This window comes from Triturus cristatus, chromosome 4_2 (assembly GCF_964204655.1).
Source record: "Triturus cristatus chromosome 4_2, aTriCri1.1, whole genome shotgun sequence".
In the NCBI taxonomy this organism is placed as follows: Eukaryota; Metazoa; Chordata; class Amphibia; order Caudata; family Salamandridae; genus Triturus; species Triturus cristatus.
In genome coordinates this window covers 698,377,623-698,398,548 of record NC_140586.1, presented here as the reverse complement: position 1 = coordinate 698,398,548, position 20,926 = coordinate 698,377,623, and the positions used below count along the sequence as shown (strand labels likewise).

The following is a 20,926-nucleotide window of genomic DNA, read 5'->3' as shown; positions in this document are numbered from 1 at the left end:
CTACAACACATACCTAACTTAAAACAATTCCTATGAAGAAACTTGTGAACAAACGTGTAGGAATCATTTAGGTGGCTAATCCACGGGCAGTACTTTAAGTAAAAAGTGGAAAGTCACATGCAAAGAACTCTAGAAAAAATAACATGTAAAAAACAAGTGGGTGACTAATCTACGGGCACTAAATTGAAGAAAGGTGGAAGGTCGCATGCTCATATGAAAACGCATAGCACTGTAAATTAAATAAATGTAATATCATGCACTAAAGGTCAGAAAGCCAGAAGGCAATATCTTAATTAATAAAAGTTCACCTGATGAAATTCATAAGAAAACAGAGTGAACAACCATATCACGCAGCTAAGTAATTTTCAGCAAAAAGTAAGTGATGTATTCATTCCAAAATGGAATAAGACGGGCTAACAAACGTAAACTTCAATTAATGAAACTTCCCAAAATGAACCATATTGATAGAAATGTATTCGACCACTAAAACAGTAGAAAAGTTACCTTTAGCATGCTCAAATAAAAAATTGAACTGTAGAAATAAATCACCCATTCTTTTTATAACAGTGCCAATTGTCAAAGCAAACACAGAACTTTGAAATAGAGAATGTAAGTTCATGCACTTTGTAAATGAAATTAAGTTTCAGGAAGAAAACCTCTGAATAGACTGTTGGCGCTGCCGTTATAAAATGCAGAAGTGTCGTTTGAAGTATACACTGAATTTAAATCCTGTTGCTTTTCGAATTGTAAAGATTAAAGAAAAATGTGGTTGTAATCAATAAAATAGCGTGCGCATCGCTGAAAAGAATGACGCGCTGAAATTCTATGATGCGGCTTATAATTGTAATGTAGAGTAAAACTGAATTAAATTATATAGCGTGGGCATCACTGAAGAGAAAGACGAGCTTGATTTAAATGCTGCAGCTGTAAACTGTAAGCTCAGGGAATCTTCGTGATAAATAATATAGCGTGCGCGTCGCTGAAGAGTTGGACGTGCTGTATTTAAATGCCACTGCTGTAATGGATTAATGCAGACTATGACCGCAATAAATCATAATGCCCAAAAGTCTGCCGCAATCGTCCCAATCAGAGACGGTTGGAAAGTACAGAACGTGGTTGGCAGAACGCATTACGTAGATGTCTGTCATTCACAAGATGGTGGCACGTAGGGGGACGCCGCGCCGGTTGGCTCCCGGCGTCACCATGTTGCAAAGCGATTGTGAAGACAGAGAACCTCGTGAGGAAGCACACACGAGAAAGAACGAAAGGAGTCATGGCAGAAATGGAACGAGGTAACACTGCGTGCGCAAGTGTGCGTGCACTGAAGGCAGCTCGTGCAATGACGGTAATGAAATGACGGGTAACGGTCAACTGTCACCACAGCATGCGCGAGCTAAGCGCAGCACAAGCTCCATAAACCGAGGCGGATTAACTGCCGATATTGAGGAAAAAGTCTCAAATTGCCCCAATAAACAATGTACAAGTGCCTCACCTGGCAACATGAAGCAGCAGAGCCGGTGATCTCCACTTGTCACGCCGCAAACGAGCCGCAAAAATAGGCTTTTCTTTCATCCCACACGAAGATGTAGCCAAACACAAGTTAAACATACCTCCACCAGGTGGCAGCACGTAACCACCTGTTTCCACTGGTATACAGTAAAATTATGTAATTAACACTTCAACTCGCTTCTTGATCTTGGGTCTCTTACTCCGGTTTCATGTCTCAGATGCAAATCAGGAATCACTGACCCGGTAGGCATTCCTTGTTCCGTTCTGATTCTCTGAAGGCTGAAGGAATGCAGCAAAGCAGAATCTGTGGGAAGGGTACAAATTAAAGTAGTCCCTGACGCTCTTCTGTACTGAACAGGTAGTGCCCTCAATGGCAAATAGAGGCAGGCAGGAAGAATCATAACTCAGTGAACAGGTAGGGACTGGCATACTTAAGTTGCATGCAGGCAGTAACTGGCACATCCAAAGTTGAGGGCGACCGGTGGAAGGTCACTGGTGGGGCATGGTCAGGGTGCCAGTAAGCTTGAGTTGCTTTTGAGAAAATCTTTTATCTTGCTTGTAGATCTTAATCTTGGAGTTTCTCGAAGTTTCTTCAAGTGTAGGTTCAATCCAATCGTCGCCAAATGTAATAATTATAGAATGTAGCCGAAGTATGATGATTAAGTAGGTATATTAGATCTTTAGTACAGGATTACAGAAGAATCAGGTCTTAAGTATAGGAATATAGAAAGCCCCACCAGGAGCCGCTCCCTTGCTGCTCAGCCCAATCTCACAACTGACATCTAACCACCAGGCATCCTACACATTTTATCATTACATCACACATACCAGATATTCATCCACACTGGCTGAGCAGCAAGACAGATAAGCGGGGAAGATACATAGCACCTAAACGAAGATACCACACCGGTGTAACCAATTCTCTCCCCACTGATGAAAGACATTGCGCTACTTCCGGTTGGGGATGCCACTTGTGATCCGCTAGGTTTCGACGGCTGAGTTCGTCCACCGCGGTGTTCGGGGAACCTGCAAGATGTTGAACCATAAGGGATACGCCCTGTTGTTCCACTAATGCCCAGAGACAAAGGGCATTTTCACAAAGGGTCCACGACCCCACCCTGCCCTGTTTATCGCAGTATCACATGGCGCTGGTGTTGTCTGAACACCTGAACCTGCTTGCCCTTGATGGAGGGAAGGAAATCTTTCAATTCCAAGCAAATCGCTCAGAGACTCAGCAAGTTGATATGGAGTCCAGATTTCGCCGGAGACCAGAGTCCTCTGATTTCCACCTCTCCCCGATGGCTGCTCAATCACAGGAGTTACTCATCTGCCACTACTGTGTGATCTGGTTGGAGAAGGGAGAGGGGTCTGCCTCTGACCCAATCATGGTTATTTAGCCAGAACTGCAGGCCCTGTGCTGTTCCCACCAATATCTGGACCATGTCGGAGAGATTTCCCTGATGCAGCGCCTACTGGAACTTTAGGTCTCACTGCGGGGCGGCATATGCCATCTAGTATTTGTGTCACCAGCAGGAGGCCATGAGGTTAAGCAGCCTCTGAGTAATTCTCACCAAAATCTAGGATAGAGACTGAAACATCGGTATCATAGACTGAATATCCTGGACTCGCCTTTGGGAGGATAGGCCCGAAACTGCACTGCGTCCAGAACAGCTCTGATAAAAAGGCGCGTCTGAGAGTGAGTCAGTTGTGATTTCAGCACGTCTGAAACGGAGTAAGGTATGACTTCCACACGTTGATAGTGAACCCCGGCAAAAGCAGGAGATTCACCATAGTCTGGAGGTGGGAGAAGACAGTCTGAGGCAAGTTCCCTTCAACAACCAGTCAAAGATAGGGGAAGACTGGCACCCATGATCTGTGAAGATGAGCAGCGACCAACACCATCACCTTGCTGAACATCCGAGGGGCACTGGTAAAAGACAACAGGGATGCACTGTAAGTGCTCGTAGCCTACAGTGAACCGCAGGTAGTGCAATGGGTAGGCTTCCTGCAAGTCCAACGCTACCATCCAGTCTTCGGGGTCCAGGACAGACCAGACCGGAGTGAGCATTTTTTAATTTTCCTTTTTGAGGAAGTAGTTGAGGGCTCGCAGATCTAGAATAGGACGAAGGCCCTTGTCCTTTTTCAGTACCTGTAAGTAGCGGGAGTAGCAACCACAGGCTACCAGGCTACTTTAGGTGCCGGAACTCTCTCTATGGCTCCCTTGGCCAAGAGAGTCCTGACTTCCCCCTGAAGCAAGTTCAGGTGGTCCTCCGTCAGCCAGTCGTAAGTCGGAGGCATGGAGGGAGGGGTAGTCTCGAAAGGGAGGGAGTTGACCTGTCAAATTATCTGAAGAACCCTGATGTGATGTTTTGCCAGTGGTGGAAGTGATGACTCACCCTGCCCCTACCGGCCAGCCATTATCTTGAAGTGCCGGACTAGGAACGTTTAGAGGCTGCAAGGGGGGGAATGGACTGACTGCCTATGGCTGTCTGACTCACGGGGTCGAAAGGAGCCGCGCCCATGGCCATGCAGAGGTTGCTGGACTAGTGTGGTCTTGGGCTGGGATATAGCTAAAAGCCCCTTCTGTGGCCACGAAAGGGTAAAAAAAGCAGAAGGGGGACAGGTGGTCACTGAAAGTCCCAGTGACTTGGCAGTAGCCTGTGAATCCTTATGTGCGCTAAAGCACTCCAGAGCCAGGTTTTGCCTGATCTTCGAAAAAATGGGAGCCATCAAAGGGCATGGACATCCCCAGAAAACCATAAGTTCTCAGTCAGGCGTGGCCAACCACCATTGATGACACTGCTCTGCCCAGTGAGTCGATGGTGCCAAGCCCACAATGAATGGTGAACTTGGCCGCATCTCTCCTGTCTGTTACCGCTTGAGAAAGAAATATCCGGGCATCCTCCGGGACATGTGGCAGCATCTGCGCAACCGTTTTCCACAAGGAGTGGGTGTAAAGGCCCAATTGGCATGCAGTGAGTGGTCACTGACTGCAATGCAAGCTGGCAGAAGAAAAAATCTTCTTGCAACAACTATCCAGCCTCTTCCCTGTCTAGGGGTGCAAAAGGGAACGCGCCCTGTGAGGTAGAGGCTTGGCCCACAAAGCTCTTGGGAGTAGGGTGGTTGGTGAGGAATTTTGGGTTGCCCTGTGCAGGGCGATGGTGGTGGGCAATTGTCCTATTCACAGGAGCCCCTGTGCTGAGCTTGGACTAGGTCCCCAGAAGGACATCAGTCAAGGCCTCGTTGAAAGGCAGGAGGGGTTGAGTGGAAGAGACACCCAGCTGCAGAACCTCCGTCAATCGGTTTGTCTTGGACCTCGGCTACCCTTTTCATCACCATAGCATATGAAGCTCCCTCCTCCATAGCCACGGTAGGGGAAGAAAGCAGGCCAGAATCTGGGGAAGTATACTAGAATATGCATGAATTTTATTTACATGCCTGATTTGTTCAACTGTTTGACTCTTTACCTATGCATCACAGAAGAGCTTGTACTGAAATGATTGATGAGCTATACACAATGTCTGTGAACACATGTGTCTATTACCTTCCTACCCTTTGTCTCTTATGTTCTGTCCGTCTGAATCTTTTGCACACTATGGGTGCCCCGAACAAGATGTTCATCACACTTCTCCGACTGTGCTCTCGAATGGCAAATATTGTCTTCTTTCCCCGTTTTTTCCTTGTATATAATTATATAAAAATAAAGCATCCATCATAGATTACTTATAACATTCTTCATTTGGTAATGCTATTTGGTGACTGATTATATGATAACCAATTTGCTTGGGAGAGTCAGGCCTATTACCTCTTCATTATCTTTGACATCCTGTATAAGATGGCCGCCGCAGTGAGGTTCAATCTAAGTCCGTCTTTTACTGACCTTCTCCTTGTGATCGCTCACAATCCTTTACGGTTCCAGGTTTACTTAAATGCAAGACTCTAACGACTCTGCACATTACGACAGAAGAGACGGGAGGTGACGGTTCCTTCAGAATAGAGTTCGGCGTAGAAATGTACAAGTTACTTACCTTTGGTAACGATGTATCTGGTAGAGACGATTCTAGCTGCAGATTCCTTAACGTAGAATTATCCCCAGGCGTGAGACTGGACCCGGAAAACTTTCTTGCCCAGCATCTCTGCGCGCCGAGGGGGCGGTACCACACGACTCCGCCCAACGTCCTGCACGGGCGCAAATTCAGTGAGGTCACATAAGCCCCACCCCGGCACGCTGACGTCAGTTTGCTTCGGAGAACTTTTCCGCGCCACAACGCGGAGCCATCACAACAAAACTGAGGAGAGCATGGGAACAGTGAGCGAAAAAACCAGAGAAACAAAATAGAGAGAAACAAAAGGTGAGAAACATCACCAGGTGGCACCAAGGCACCAGAAGGCGACAACAGCAGGCCAGAGCAGGGAAAGAGAAGAGCACCACTCGGAGGAACAACTGTGCAAACCAAGGCGCAAGCTCCAGATGGCAGTAAAACACCAGAAGGCCATAGCAGCAAAGCCATAGCAAGAAAAGAGCAAAACACCTTGGGACCACCGTGCAAGGCAAGAGCCCTCCTGGAGGAGCAAGCATGTGAAAGAAGAGAGAGAAGAGAGAGAAGAGAGAGAAGAGAGAGAAGAGAGAGAAGAGAGAGAAGAGAGAGAAGAGAGAGAAGAGAGAGAAGAGAGAGAAGAGAGAGAAGAGAGAGAAGAGAGAGAAGAGAGAGAAGAGAGAGAAGAGAGAGAAGAGAGAGAAGAGAGAGAAGAGAGAGAAGAGAGAGAAGAGAGAGAAGAGAGAGAAGAGAGAGAAGAGAGAGAAGAGAGAGAAGAGAGAGAAGAGAGAGAAGAGAGAGAAGAGAGAGAAGAGAGAGAAGAGAGAGAAGAGAGAGAAGAGAGAGAAGAGAGAGAAGAGAGAGAAGAGAGAGAAGAGAGAGAAGAGAGAGAAGAGAGAGAAGAGAGAGAAGAGAGAGAAGAGAGAGAAGAGAGAGAAGAGAGAGAAGAGAGAGAAGAGAGAGAAGAGAGAGAAGAGAGAGAAGAGAGAGAAGAGAGAGAAGAGAGAGAAGAGAGAGAAGAGAGAGAAGAGAGAGAAGAGAGAGAAGAGAGAGAAGAGAGAGAAGAGAGAGAAGAGAGAGAAGAGAGAGAAGAGAGAGAAGAGAGAGACTGCAACCACAACCACAAGGGGAAGGGCCACAAGCCCGGAACAGAGGAACAACAGCAATCCATCCCCAGACTACACTGCCAAGGATGGCCATACACCCTGAAAGTATTAGGAGGTCAAGGGACAAGTAATCCATCCGCAGAAATCCGTGCCAAGGAGAGCCATAACCTCTGAAAAGAGCGGGAAGTCAAAGGACAGGTAAAAGAACCCCTAACGAGGAAGACCGGTTGGGGATCAGAAACTCAAACAACAGGGGAAAGGAGCAAACGTAGGCACTCACGCTGGAGAGAGACCAGCTGGAGGGACGCCTGACCGGAAGAAAACGAAGAGGACACCCACAGAAGACAAGTCACCCAGAGGGAGGCGACTGCAGAAACCCAAGCAAAGAGTCCTTGCAGAACGGGGAGGAAGGGCGGGTCGTGAAGGAATCTACCGCTAGAATAGTCTCTACCAGATACATAGTTACCGAAGGGAAGTAACTTCTACATCTGATAGAGACTACTAGCCGCAGATCCCTTAACGTAGAATAGATACCCCTAGCCATACCCAGAAGGGAGGAGGGCCTGCGAGAGAGCCTCCCCACCAGGAGAGAGATAGGGCCCCAGCAGGGGACAAGTCACAGGGACAAGAAGGGAAAGGCCAGGAAAACCTAAGCCCAACCAAGGGAGAACTGCCCAACACCCCGTACGGGCAGACAGCGCCCGAAAGCCTCAAGGAACACAAGGACCACCTCAAACCCTAAGGAGAAGAGGTAGAACCGGAGGCAGGGCCCACCTGAAGAAACACATACACAGTGACAGAAGAGCTGCACACACCCCCAGCCGCAAACAGCGGACAAGGCAGGGACGGCTGCACCGCCAAAGTGCAGACGGAAGAAGAAAGACAAGAGAATACAGCAACGGCCAAAACGGCGTAGCAGAACAAACAGGCCCGCACTGGCATGCACAGCCAGCAGCAGACAACACCACGGAATGGTGCACCCAGGACAAGCTAGACGCAGGCCTAAGGCAGAGGCCAGGAAGGGCCAGGAAGGGCCTAGAAGGGCCAGGACACGCCCCAAGGGAATGGCCGGCACACACAGACCCACGAATGAAGAGGAACCAGAAACAAAGAAACAAAGAAAGAAACAAAGAAAGAAACAAAGAAAGAAAGAAACAAAGAAAGAAACAAAGAAACAAAGAAACAAAGAAAGAAAGACGGGGGACGGACCAAACCGTCCACCCGAACACAAAAACCTGGAAAACCAGTGCCCCGCCAGGAACACCAGACAGAGGACCAAGGCGGACAGAAGCGCAAAACCGCTACAATGCAATGCCGCAGACAAGCGGCCTGACTAGGTCAGCGACACAGCGATCGGACGGACCGGGGCACAACGCAAGCCACTACAAAACCATCAGCAAAAAGATCGCACCAGCCACATACCGTGACGCCACGGAGAGCAGAAGCCCGTAGGATGACCACACCTCCCCAGCACATGATAAAGCTATATAATAGCTACCATTACCCCACATAGGGCATGTTACATCCCACAACATGGGAACCCTCTTAGGAAAAAGTTTCCGCAGCAGAGGACAAACAAAGACCTGCGGAGAAAACTGCAGACTGCTGGCCAATCAGCCAACAAAGAATACACAGGCGGCCTAATTTCGGGCCTACACGGCTCACCAACAGCCAAAACCACAAGTCAAAAAAGGGCTGGACCAGCAGCCAACAGCACCAAAGTCCGAACAAAAGGACCTGAAGGCAAAATAACCACAAAGAACACACAACCGAGGCTACTCGCTACAAGGCCCCAGGAAAACAACGGAAGAGCACCTCCCAAAACACAGACCGACTTACAGGTCACTGAGGGGGGGGGAGGAGGAGAGGTAAGACGAAGCCCCGCAAGAAACCTCTGAATGGTAGAATCCGCAGGGGCATGGAACAAAAGAGTGCCATCAAAGGGAAGGTCCACCAGCCGCTCCCTAACGTTCTCCGGGAACACACTATCCTGTAGCCAGGCATGTCGACGAAGGGCCACCAAAGAAGCCATGGTACGACCAAGCAACTCCGAAATGTCCAGAGCCAAGCGAAGAATAAATACCGCCAGCTCCCGGTCATCCAACACATGGTGCCTCAGATTAACACAGGCACCCTCCTGAAAAGCGGCAGACAGAAGGGACTCCGCCGAATCCCACAAGCAAGAAGTGGTCCTAGCCAATACACAAAGTGTTAAGAGCCCGCAAAGCCGCACTGGTGGAGGTGAAGATATTGCGCCCCCAGGAATCTAACCAGCGTGCCTCCCGCGACGGGTGAAACAACACTGAAGGCAGGGAGGGAAAGGCAGTCTGTAAAAGAGGGCCCCTGGTAGAGGGGTGGAGGGAAAGACAGACAACATCATGCGGCGCAGGACGGTGGCGGTGCCAAAGTTGCTGTGGCACCGGGTCCCCTGTGGCGGGCCGCCCCCAAAAGAGAAGTGTGGAGCGAAGCCTCAAAGGGAAGAAGCAGCTCCCGATCACCAGAACCCTGATGGAGGACCTCCACAAGATGATCCGTGGGGAAATGGGCAGCTGGATCGCTCATGCGCAAGATTCCCGCAGCCGTGGAAACAGCCCGAGCGAAGACCACACTCGTCTCCGTAGGGCCCCGTGGCGAGGAAAGCAGTTCCTCTGTGTGTGACGGCTGCAAGCTAAGGCGGCCGTTCCCCAGTCCAACCAGAGGAAGGAAAGGCCAAGCCCGTAAAGGGGGAATGGGAACCTCTGGAGAAGTAGAGTCCGGCGTCCGGTCAACGTCGACCGGCGCGGAAACGACGACCACCACAACGCTTGGCGCAGGAGACCGAGGCTGAGCCGGGGCGGCTAAGCTACGGCACCGAAAAGGCATCAACCCGTCCTCTGACGAGGCAGCCACCAGCGTGGAGGGACGAGGGGGGGCCAGGGGACACATCCCGACCCCTAGCCGGCCCCTGCAGCGCCGCCAGAGCCAGCAGCTGCCGGTGCCTGAGCGGCGTCGCCTCGGACAAGGCCGCCGCCTGCCCCGAGGAGGACGCGCCCAAGCCCCGGCAACCTCCAGCGACAACACAAGGACCCCCACAGGGGTTTGTGGCGAGGCAGAGGCACCGTGATCCGAAGGAGGAAACCCCAAAGGGCCACACCCTGACGGCACCACATCCTCCGAACCTCCGAACCTGGATCCGAACCTGGATCCGAACCGGTCGGCGCCCGCGGCAAGGGATCCGCAGACGTCGCAGGAAGAGAAGGAAGAGCCAACAAGGCCTGCAAGGCCTCCATCCTGGCTCTGGTCACCCCCGCGCCGAGGAACCCACACCTCCAACAGGCCGGGGACTGGGCCTCGGGGACAAACTGCGCCACTTACCAACAGGTTAGCGACGCCATTGCGGCCTGGGAGAAGGACGATGTCGGAGGCGGCGGTTCCTGAAGCCGTCCGCGGGGGACGGACGTGGTGACGGCCTGGACATGCGCGACGAATGGAGTTTCATCTGGCGCTCCCGCCGGAACTTCGGCTTCATTTGCTGACACGCCTCACAGTCTGTTGAGTCGTGGTGCTCCCCCAAACACCACATGCAGACGGGGTGAGGATCCGTCGCCGACATCTGGCATGTGCAAGACGAGCACGTCTTAAAGCCCGAAGGCATTCGCACACTGTTCTCAAGAAATCGCCTAAAAGCGAAAAAAGAAGGCCTGAAACAGGCCAGAGACAAGATCCAGATACGCGTTGCACGCGGAAAAGAAGAAAACTGACGGCAGCGCGCCGGGGTGGGGCTTATGTGACCTCGCTCACGTCACGCCCGCGGAGGACGTCAGGCAGAGTCACGTGGTACCGCCCCCCGGTGCGCAGAGATGCTGGACAAGAAAGCCTGGGGATAATTCTACGTTAAGAAATCTGCGGCTAGTACTCTATCAGATGAGGTTAGCACTTGGGAATGTGCTTCAACGATTATGTTTCTTTCGCCACTGTTCAGAATGATTGATTTACAATTTAATACTAATATCTTAGATTAGACATGTATCATCGATAAGACTGAATCAGTAGCGTTCATGATTGTATTGAATACATAGTCTTTGGATATATATTTTCCAACATTTTCGTGGCCGATTAACTACCCTTATGGTAGGATGTATTTAACGAACGCTAGTAAAGGGAATAGAATGCTATATGTGCCCTTACGTTCCTGCTCACTCTAGGACTCCCTTGAATACAGGTATTTTTCGAACAAACTATAATGTAGTGGCGTTCATGTATTAGAACTTGTTTTAAAATGTAGGAATATGCATCCTAATCTCAAATACGGGCAAGCAACTGGTTTCTCAGTGCAGGGTAGCACACTTCCTCAATGCACACTATTTTTGCCTTCTTTGCCCGACACACCAACAGCTTTAAGTACGGATAATCAAGCGCAACAAGAGCATGGATGTTAATTAGACCCATGCCAAAGAGAAAATTCCACTCTGTTAACTTCTTGTCGGTTATCGGAACAGTTAATTCTTTATATATGTAACACGGTCTTCTTATATATATAGTGCAGGGAAACACACCTGTTCAATGCACACAACGTTGCCTTTACCCCGATATACTAATAGTTTTAAGTACGGGCAACCAATAGCCCCATGTCAAAGAAAGTGTTCCACTCTTCTCACATTTTGTCGCTTACCAGAACGGTTAATTCTTTATACATGTAACATAGTTTGTCGCTTCCTAAAGCATGTTACTGTTTTGATATTAACCAAGTGTGACAAATGGGTCCATGTCTACTTATAGCATTGCCTATGGAGAACAGGCTACTAATGTGTGCTTCTATTCTGTAATTCCGTATACATTACTCACGGAAGACTAGACATTGATTTTAGCAGAATTCACGATGCAGTGCTGCCTACGTAGAACAAGTTACTACCAATATATGCTGTTATTTTTTCGTTCTGTATAAACTGCTCACTTAAGATTAGATATCTATTTTAGAAGGAATCATGATAGCCTATGTATGTTGACATGGGTTACCTATGCTATCACACTGGGTCGCAAATGTATGAATATAACTTTGTTCAGTATTGGAGATGTCACCACTAAATTGGTGTATAAGTTTCATACGTATCCAAGACTACTCGCATGTGCGGCATTATTGGGACTTGTTTGTTTGGATTTGACTTTCTTAGTTAATAACTATTCAATGTTTGAACAATTATATTTTTTGTTCATAGGGACTTATCATAGAGTCCCAGATGCCGTATTAATTATCTACAAAAGTTAATAGGAATACTGCTTTTTTTTACGTAAGTCAAGATGTGCATCAATTTTAAAATATTCACACGTTAATAGAGGGTCTTTTAACTCAGACTATATCATTTCTTCTCATCAATAGAAAGCTCATGAATACGATCCCTTCGGATACAGGCTTATTTTATCATCAGCGGTAACAGAGACCGAAGATGAATGAGACACTGCTATTTTCAAAGTGAGCAATATTGGTTGAACTAGTGACCAAAATTCATTTCCAATTAATAATCAGATCTGTGTTTCTGATGACTGTTAAACATCTACTTTAACTTTTTCAAGCTTTGAATGCTGATTTGACAATCATTCCAATGATGTCCTTTGAGCCATCTAATTGCTCCATATAAATTGACAATTTGGAGGTCATTAGTCCTATTCACTTCTCCTTTATTGTCACATGTCTGCTCTGTCTCACATTGGTGGTGCTAAGAGCAATTATTCTCTCACGATTATTCTTTACTTGTTGCACAAGTTACTACTTGTGTAACGATATATCTGTAAGAGACATTAGTTAGTGATAGATTCCTTACCTTAGAATAATCCGAAGGTGTCAGACTGGATCTGAAAAGTTTTGCTAGCAGTACCCCTGCGCGTCAGTAGGTGGCGTTGTGAGGTTCCACGTCCGTTGCTGGTTTTGTAAGTGCCGAGATGACACCACGGAGACTACTTAGGCACCACCCATGCGCGCGGACATCAGTTCTGTACACGACTTTCCGCGCCAGGAACGCAGAGCCATGCAAGAAACTGACCACTGGTGACAAGAAACTAGGGCCCTGAAAGGGATGATCTTAACCCTAGAAATCAGTTTGCAGAACGGGGAGGATGAGTGAGGTGGTTAGAAATCTATCACTAACGACTTGACTGTCAAGGCAGTAATGCTTGGTAAACGTGTGCAGCGAGGCCCACGTAGCTGCCTGACAAATGTCCTGCAAGGGAACGCCGCGTCCCAAGGCAGTAGTGGCTGCAGTTGCCCTGTTAGAATGGGCACGCAGCCCCACAGGAGGCTCCTTCTTAGCCAAGGAGTAACATGCTTTGATGCACAGAACAACCCACCGCAAGATCGTTAGTTTGTGCACGGCCCAACCTTTTTTGGCGCCCACGTAGCCAACAAAGAGCTGGTCATCCACCCGGAACTGCTGTGTACGCTTCAGATAGAACGCAAGCGCACGTTTTTGGTCCAGACGGTGGAGACTCTCCTCCTCCGTTGAAGGATGCGGAAAGAAGGTGGGCAAAGTGATGGTCTGCCCGATGTGGAAGCGTGTGACAACCTTTGGCAAGAAAGGAGGACGGGTCCTTAAAACCACTTTGTCCGGATGAACAGAAAGGAAAGGAGGTTTGGAAGAAAGAGCCTGGAGCTCACTCACTCTTCTGGCAGAGGTGATAGCAACCAGGAAGGCCGTCTTGGGAGTGTGAAGACGCAAAGGACAGGTATGAAGGGGCTCGAAGGGAGCGCACATCAGATATGTCAAGACAAGGTTCAAGTCCCTTTGAGGCATTATGAACGGCACAGGAGGAAACGTGTGCCTAATGCCTTTTAGGAAACGGTTAACAACCGGAGACTGCTCTTTAACCTCTTCGCTGCTAGGCCTTCCCCCTCGCATGCTAAACCTTTCTATTTGCTATTAGGGTAGTTTTCTCTTAAACCCTTCAGCACTCTGGGCAGAAGTGGTATAGGCGGAAAGGCATACAACAGACAGCAACTCCACTCGCAACGAAAAGCGTCGCCGAGCGCGTACAGCCTTGGACATTCCAACGCGCAGAACTGATGACATTGCGCGTTGTCTTCGGTGACGAGAAGAACTAACCAAGGCACTTTCCACTACTGAAAGAGACCTTGCACCACATCCGAGTGCAGACACCATTCGTGATCCATCAAGCACCGGCGGCTGAGTTAGTTCGCCCTGGCGTTCATAGAACCTGCCAGGTGTTGAACCATCAAGGTAATGCCTTGATGGTCCAGCCATGTCCAGAGAGACGCAGAGCCTCCTGACATAGGGTCCAGGACCCCACCCCGCCCTGTTTGTTGCAATACCACATGGCGGTGGTGTTGTCCGTGAACACCTGCACCACACTTCCCCGGAGAGAGGGAAGGAATACCTTCAGTGCAAGTCGGATCGCCCGAAGCACCAAAAGATTGATATGGAGCTGGGACTCTGCTGAGACCAGAGGCCTCTGATCTCCGCCTCTCCCAACTGGCCACCCCATCCCAGGAGGGACGCTTTCCGTCACCACTGTGTGCTCCGGTTGGCGAAGGGAAAGGGATCTGCCATGGACCCAAACGCGATTCATGAGCAGTGCCCTCCGTGATGTGGACATGATCGGACAGTTTGCCCTGATGCTGTACCCACTGGAACTTCAGGTCCCACTGCCGAGCCCGCATATGCCATCTGACATGTTGCAGGAGCAGGATGCAGGAGGCCAGGAGCCGGAGGGTCATCCTGACAAACCCGGGATAGAGGCCGAAAGATCGGAATCATAGCCTGAATATCCAGGACACGCTGCTCGGGAGTATAAACCCAAAACCGCGTCGAATCCAGAACCTTTCCAATGAAAGGGAGCTTCTGAGAGGGACTCCGGCGCAACTTCACCACGTTGATGGAGAACCCCAGCAAATGCAGGAGGTCGGCCATAGTCTGAAGGTGGGAGACGACTGCCTGAGGCGAGCCCGCCTTCAACAACCAGTAGTCAAGGTAGGGGGAAGACTGACACCCCTGACCTGCGCAGATGAGCTGCGACCACCGCCATCACTTTTGTGAACACCCGAGGGGCACTGGTAAGGCGAGGGGAGCACGGCAAACTGAAAATGCTCCTGGCCTACCTTGAACCGCAGGTAACGCCAGTGGGCCGGCAGGACGGGGATGTGAAAATATGCTTCCTGCAAGTCCAACACTACCATTCAGTCTCCAGGGTTGAGGGCAGCCAAGACCTGAGCTAGAGTCACCATTTTGAACTTCCCCTTCCGGAGGAAGCGATTGACGTACCGGAGGTCCAAGATGGGGCGTAGACCCCCTTTGTCCTTCTTGGGGACCAGAAAGTAGTGGGAATAACAACCACTCCCGGCCCAGGAACGCACTCGATGGCCACCTTGGCCAAGAGGGCCGTGACTTCCTGCCGGAGAAGTACCAAGTGTTCACCCTACAAGCAGTGGCACCGAGGTGGCATGGCTGGAGGGGAGGACTGTAAGGGAAGTGAGTAACCCTTGCGGATGATCTGCAACACCCACTTGTCCGATGTGATATCGTGCCAGTGGGTGAGGTGGTGGCGGATCCTGCCACCCACCGGCGTGGGGTGCTCCACAAAGCTCGGATTAGGAAGGTTTGGAGGTAGAAGCAGCGGGGCGGAGGTGGACTGACCCCCACGCTGATTCCCAGACCCGCCCCTGCGGAAGCCGCGGCCACGCTGAGGCTTGTTCTGCACAGGCTTGCTGAAGGAACATGCCTGGGAGCCTCTGCCATGGTCACGAAAGAAACGAAAATCAGGAGTGGCCGGGCTCTTTGCAGAAAGACCAAAGGACTTGGCCGTGGCTCGCGAGTCCTTAAAACGCTCCAGTGCACTGTCAGCCTTATCGCCAAACAGGCGAGTGCCATCAAAGGGCATGTCCATGAGCGAGCTCTTGACATCAGGCGAGAACCCGGTAGATCGCAACCAGGCGTGGCGACGCAGCGCCACAGTCGTAGAAATCGCCCTACCCAGAGAGTGCCCGGTGTCCAAACCACACCGAAAGGCAAACTTAGCTGCCTCTTTACCCTCAGCAACAGCTTGGGACAGCACAGCGTGAATCTCCTCAGGACACTGAGGCAACACCTATGCAACTGTATCCCACACCGCGTGGGAATAGCGGCCCAATAAGAAGGCGGTGTTCACGGACCGCAGCCCCAAGCTGCCCGAAGAGAACAACTGCTTACCGAGCTGCTCCAGCTTCTTAGAGTCCTTATCCGGCAGAGCCGTGGGAAAGGCACTCTGTGACGTCGAGGTTTGGATGACCAGCCTCTCAAGGCGCAGGCTGAGTGGTCAGAAACGTGGGGTCACCAGGCGCCAGGCGATGATGCCTGGCAACATTCTTATCCACAGGGGCCCCTGTAGCTGGCCGTGACCAAGTGCCCAACAAGACGTCAGTGAGGGCGTTGTTAAAGGGGAGCAGGGGCTCCGACGAAGTGGACGCTGTCTGGAGCACCTCAGTGAGGAGATTAGATTTGAGGGCCACTGTAGGAAGATCGAGGTTGAGGACCTCAGCTGCCCGACGGAGCACCATCGTGTAGGAGGCGCCCTCCTCCATGGTAGGTGGGGGAGAGGCAAACTCCGGGTCAGAAGAGACGCCAAGGTCGCCAGCGTCCTCCAAGTCGTCCACCCAGTCCTGCTCGGAGTCACACTGACTGGCAAGAGGGTCCTCGGACCCCTTCCAGTCGTCGTCCACCTCTGTTGCATCGGGAACAGACCGCGGTGGTAGAGCTGGAGCTTGGAGAAGGAACATTCGGCATCGGAAACAACGCCGGCTGGGGCCGAGCCGGCGCCGCGTCCAAATGCGGATCTCAGGTAGGAACAAAATGGTCCTGGAACCGGGGTAAGGGCGGGACAAACGGCACCCACTGCGGCAGCGCTGGACTGTGTGGTGCCAGAGCCAACGGCGCAGGATCCTGTGGCGCTGAAGCGGGATCCGCCGGCGGCCCAACAGGATCCTGACACGGGACCGCAGGGCCCGAAGGCGCGCCGACGGGAGCCCGAGGCCTAAAACGGCGGTCCATGGTAGCAAGAAATTCTTGCATCTGTTCGGGAGTCGCCGACAGACCCAGTTAAGGCGGGTAGGCCGCAGGACTCCCAGGCTCCAAAGGAGCCGCAGGGGCAGAACTCCTGTCCACCTCGTCCACATCCGAGGACCGACAGGGGGATGTCGGAGAGCGAACTCACTTCTTCGTCTTCTTTATATGTCATTTCTTACCCGAATCCGAGGGCAAAGACTTGGAGCCCGAGGAGCGACGACTGCGGCCCCGCGAGCATTCCTGGGAACGGTCCCTGGACCTGGAACGGCGCTGGGACGAGTGCCGGACCTTCAGCAACTTCCAGTGCCGCTCCCTCAAGGCCTAAGGGGCCATGGTCCGGCAGTCCCGGGAGTCGTGGTCGGTCTCCAGGCAGTAGACGCAAACATCGTGGGGGTCCGCCACCGACATATTGCGACGGCAGGCCCCACAAGACTTAAATCCAGGCATCCCTACGTGCACCTAGGATAAAAGGAGACAAAAAGTCTCAAAACGGGTAGTCAAAAAGTGACTAAGGTACGTGCTCTAACCGGATCTGGCCTGCTGGCGCGGAAGAAGAAAGAACGGACGTCAGCGTGCATGGGTGGTGCCCAAGTAGTCTCCGTGACATCATCTCGGCGCTTACGACGCCAGCGACGGACGCCGAGCCGCATGACGCCACCTACTGACGTGCAGGGGTGCTGCTAGCAAAACTTTCCGGATCCACTCTGACGCTTGGGGATTATTCTAAGGTAAGGAATCTATCACTCACGTGTCTCTTTCAGATGTATGCACTAAAGGGATCTGAGTATATCACACAAAGCTTTCCTTCTTCTTTTTCACATTACTGTTGGTATTGGGCCTTCTTTTATTCTTCTGTCATAGCCAATCTTTGTGGCTAAACTGGATAATACGTTCTTCTGCACCTTCTTGTAATGTTTCTTAGATCTACTCTTCCTGTTATACCCTATTCTTACACTGACCCATGTGGATGGGGCATATTTGTAAATTATTTAGAAGATAAAAAATGTTTATATGCATTTCTTTTTCTACCATTATCGTTACAGCCTTGAGAAAGTCATGGTGGTAACGAAACACGCGTTGGCTGTCTCTCTTTGTTCTTTGCAACAAGGACTGGACCACTATTCACATCATGGAAGAGTTTTTATGATTGTGTTAAGATTTAAATGTTGCAGCCCTTGCATTTTTTGTACTAAGTATAATACCTTGTTACCACAAAATAAATCAATGATTGACTAGATGACTGTACTTTCCATGTTTCCTGTGTTACTAGGAATCTCTCTTCATTCTTTTCTCTCTGGGTCAGACTGACAGATTACGGTCTTTAATGTAAACTGCAATATTGTGAGTGTCAGGGTGTCTTTGCAAAGTTTCACAAGCTACTGTTGTTTCTTGGGTTTTCCAAGTCTTAGGTAGTGGGGTGTTTTACCCTGAGTGACACTAACCCTACTTTTTATGTAAAGGTTACTATCTAATACCTACTTTCTAAGCCCATACATATAGCAACCTTTAGGTGGGACCCTTGTATCAACCACTACCTTCCTGGTTTCCCGAATCTGGGGAGGTACCCAGGCCACTGTCCTCACCCAATTCTTCATACCAGTCCATTACATATTCAGGCTTGTCTTTAAAGGGTCCAGCGATCCCTTCCAATACTCCTCCATTCCTAGCCCCTCAAAATAAGGCTGAAGAGCCAACCTAAGAACCAAAGGTGTTGTCTGTGACTGAAACATCAGTAGGCACCGATCCAGCTTCAGGTAGTCAGGGATAAGAATTGGGCTGGCGCCACCGGCAACGTCAGGAGCCTCGACACTGGGCCCAGAGCCAGGGAAGGTCACAGTGTCACGACAGGCGCCGATCCGGATCCCCCACCAGATCCAATGGAGGGCATTGGAGCCGCTGGTGCGGATCCCGATGGTGACCCTACTGAGCCTCCATGGCCTGAAGGTGCATGGAGAGGGTCATGTCGCCCAAACATTAGGCACATGGCACCATAGAATTTTTTTAAGCTTGGTGGGGGTCACTCCGGCTCCTGGAAATGCAGACAAGCGCAGATCCGACCCAGGTGCAGGTTCTGCAGAACAAGGTCTAGAGCGTCACGGCTCCCCGATCACGTCAGTTGGCAGATGGGGAGAATCTGAAGCACACTTCGACTTCTTTGCCGGCTGTCGTCGGCGACTGAATCAGCGTTGGTAGGCATCAATACGGCTCCGGGTCGTCGTGGATAAGGATGGGGCTGGTGCCTCCGGCGAAATCGGGAGCCTCGGCACGGGGGCCAGAGCCAGGGAGGTCGCAGTCGCCTAGAGAAGGCTCCTCAATGAAGTCAGTCGGCAGATGGGGAGAAGCTGATGCACACTTCGACTTCTTGAATTTCTTAAGGCTCTTACCTGACTGGCCCAATGACTTAGCAGGGGGGACGAGGACTTACGACTCCCAGAGCTGTGCCTGGACCTTCCTCTCAACTGGGAACGAGACCTCCAGGGCAAACAGCGGTGAGCCAAGCGCCAGGTCGCAAACAGCTTTAGGGACCGCTCCCCCAAAGCCTTTGGAGCCATGGCCCGGCAGTTAGAGCACAACTTCGAGTCATAGTCGCGCTCCAGGCACACAGTTTGAATCCACAAGTCATCTTCGAAATTGAGGAAAAACCTACACCAAAATCGTTGATAAAACTTACCTGTCAAAAAGTGACAGAAGGTAGCCCTCTTCACGGATAAGCGCTAGCTGGCACAGAAATTAAAGAGCCGACGTCAGCACGCCAAGGTGGCGCCTATATAGGTAATGCAGACGTCACTTCCGGAGTACGTACGTGTACACACACACGTGTACACACACACACACACACACACACAAACACACCAAATATAAAATCAAAAGTTATGGGACTCAAAAAACTACAATTTCTTACATATTTGTACACACAAAATTGACAGCAATATTTTCAGACATATTGCATTCTAGATTTACACAGTACCGTCAAATATTATGCACTCTCACGTAACAGAATGATTTATAAGTTGTCTTTTCATCCAGCCACACAACGTGTAAAAAAAATCATGATTTTAAACAGCGAAGGAACTGTCAGACTCTGTTCACGAAAACTGCCATCAATCCAATTTGAACGCAACACATTCCAATTTTAAAAATAAACGTCAAAATTATGTATACAATGTCAGTCAAATAGGAAACAAATATATGCACAAAATACCTCTGAACTTGGTGATCCAAGTAAAACATCAATTGTGAAGTCGGCTACACATGGCAGGTTATAGAAAGAACCTAAAATAAAAACATATCAGTTGGGGAATAAATGGCACAATGGTCTCAAGAATAATTCTGTAGTCACTATTATTGAATAAAATGTAAGACAATGCCTGATTGTGAAACCATAAACATCTGTTAAGCAGAGGCTGATTGTACAAAAGTCATTTTGATATGCAGCAGTTTCAATATAATTTGCACATCTTTAAAAAAAAAAAAAAATAAATAAATAAATAAATCACAAAAGAATCCACTTTCTACCCCCAGGAGAAGGCGAATATTTTGAGCAACTACAATATTGCTATCTTCTGGACATCATTTAAAAAGGGCATTCGGGTAGATGGTGAACCCATCGAATAAAAACAAGGTGTGTAGTATTACTAAAAAGTTTTAGGATAAACTTTTTATTCAAGTTTACTGATACAACACATATAATTAGCTATAACCCTCAAGTCAGTGATGATTCAAAAAACTTAAAGGAAAATGATCAAACAACACTGAAATGTTGCCAATAACCGCAATCCCATCGATTTCACCTCCAGGATGCCGTAACTTCATGCCTTGGTCTGCAACTCATCATTGCATTGTTGGCCACATCCCATGGTTCTTTTTTGGAGGGGAATTCTGACTGCTACTATCCACTAAGGAACTGGGATTTTTTCCCTGGTGGTATCAATCTCAACATTTAAAGGTATTGGAGTGAGGTGATGTAGGAAAGTAGGATCTGCTTTTATGGTCACCCCCACTTTTAGCCTGGTGTCAGTGTGTTTTTGACCTAGTGAGCTGGGATCCTGCTAATCAGGACCCCAGCATCTGTGTTCTCTCCTCTACACTGGCTCAGGTAAGTACTTTGGTACTCCACAATTGGCTACTGTGGTACCCTTATAAGTCCATTGTATTTAAGGGCTCCCCTGTGGGTGGATCCTCAGATTTGTCATCGAACAAGACTCAGCTCTGCAACCAAGATACTCTTTGACCGTCTGGACACTTGGAC

At 49.8% G+C, this 20,926-nt stretch overlaps 1 protein-coding gene across 4 annotated transcripts in view; it reads right to left on the bottom strand.

The window, feature by feature from the left end:
• USP24 (ubiquitin specific peptidase 24) overlaps nucleotides 1–20,926 on the bottom strand; it is a 2,082,369-nt gene that overhangs the window by 1,287,252 nt on the left and 774,191 nt on the right. For all 4 annotated transcript variants that reach the window (XM_085602520.1, XM_085602518.1, XM_085602517.1 and 1 more), the window contains exon 36: nucleotides 19,880–19,950. In XM_085602520.1, coding sequence (XP_085458646.1) covers nucleotides 19,880–19,950 — 71 coding nt within the window. The remainder of the gene's footprint in view (nucleotides 1–19,879; nucleotides 19,951–20,926) is intronic.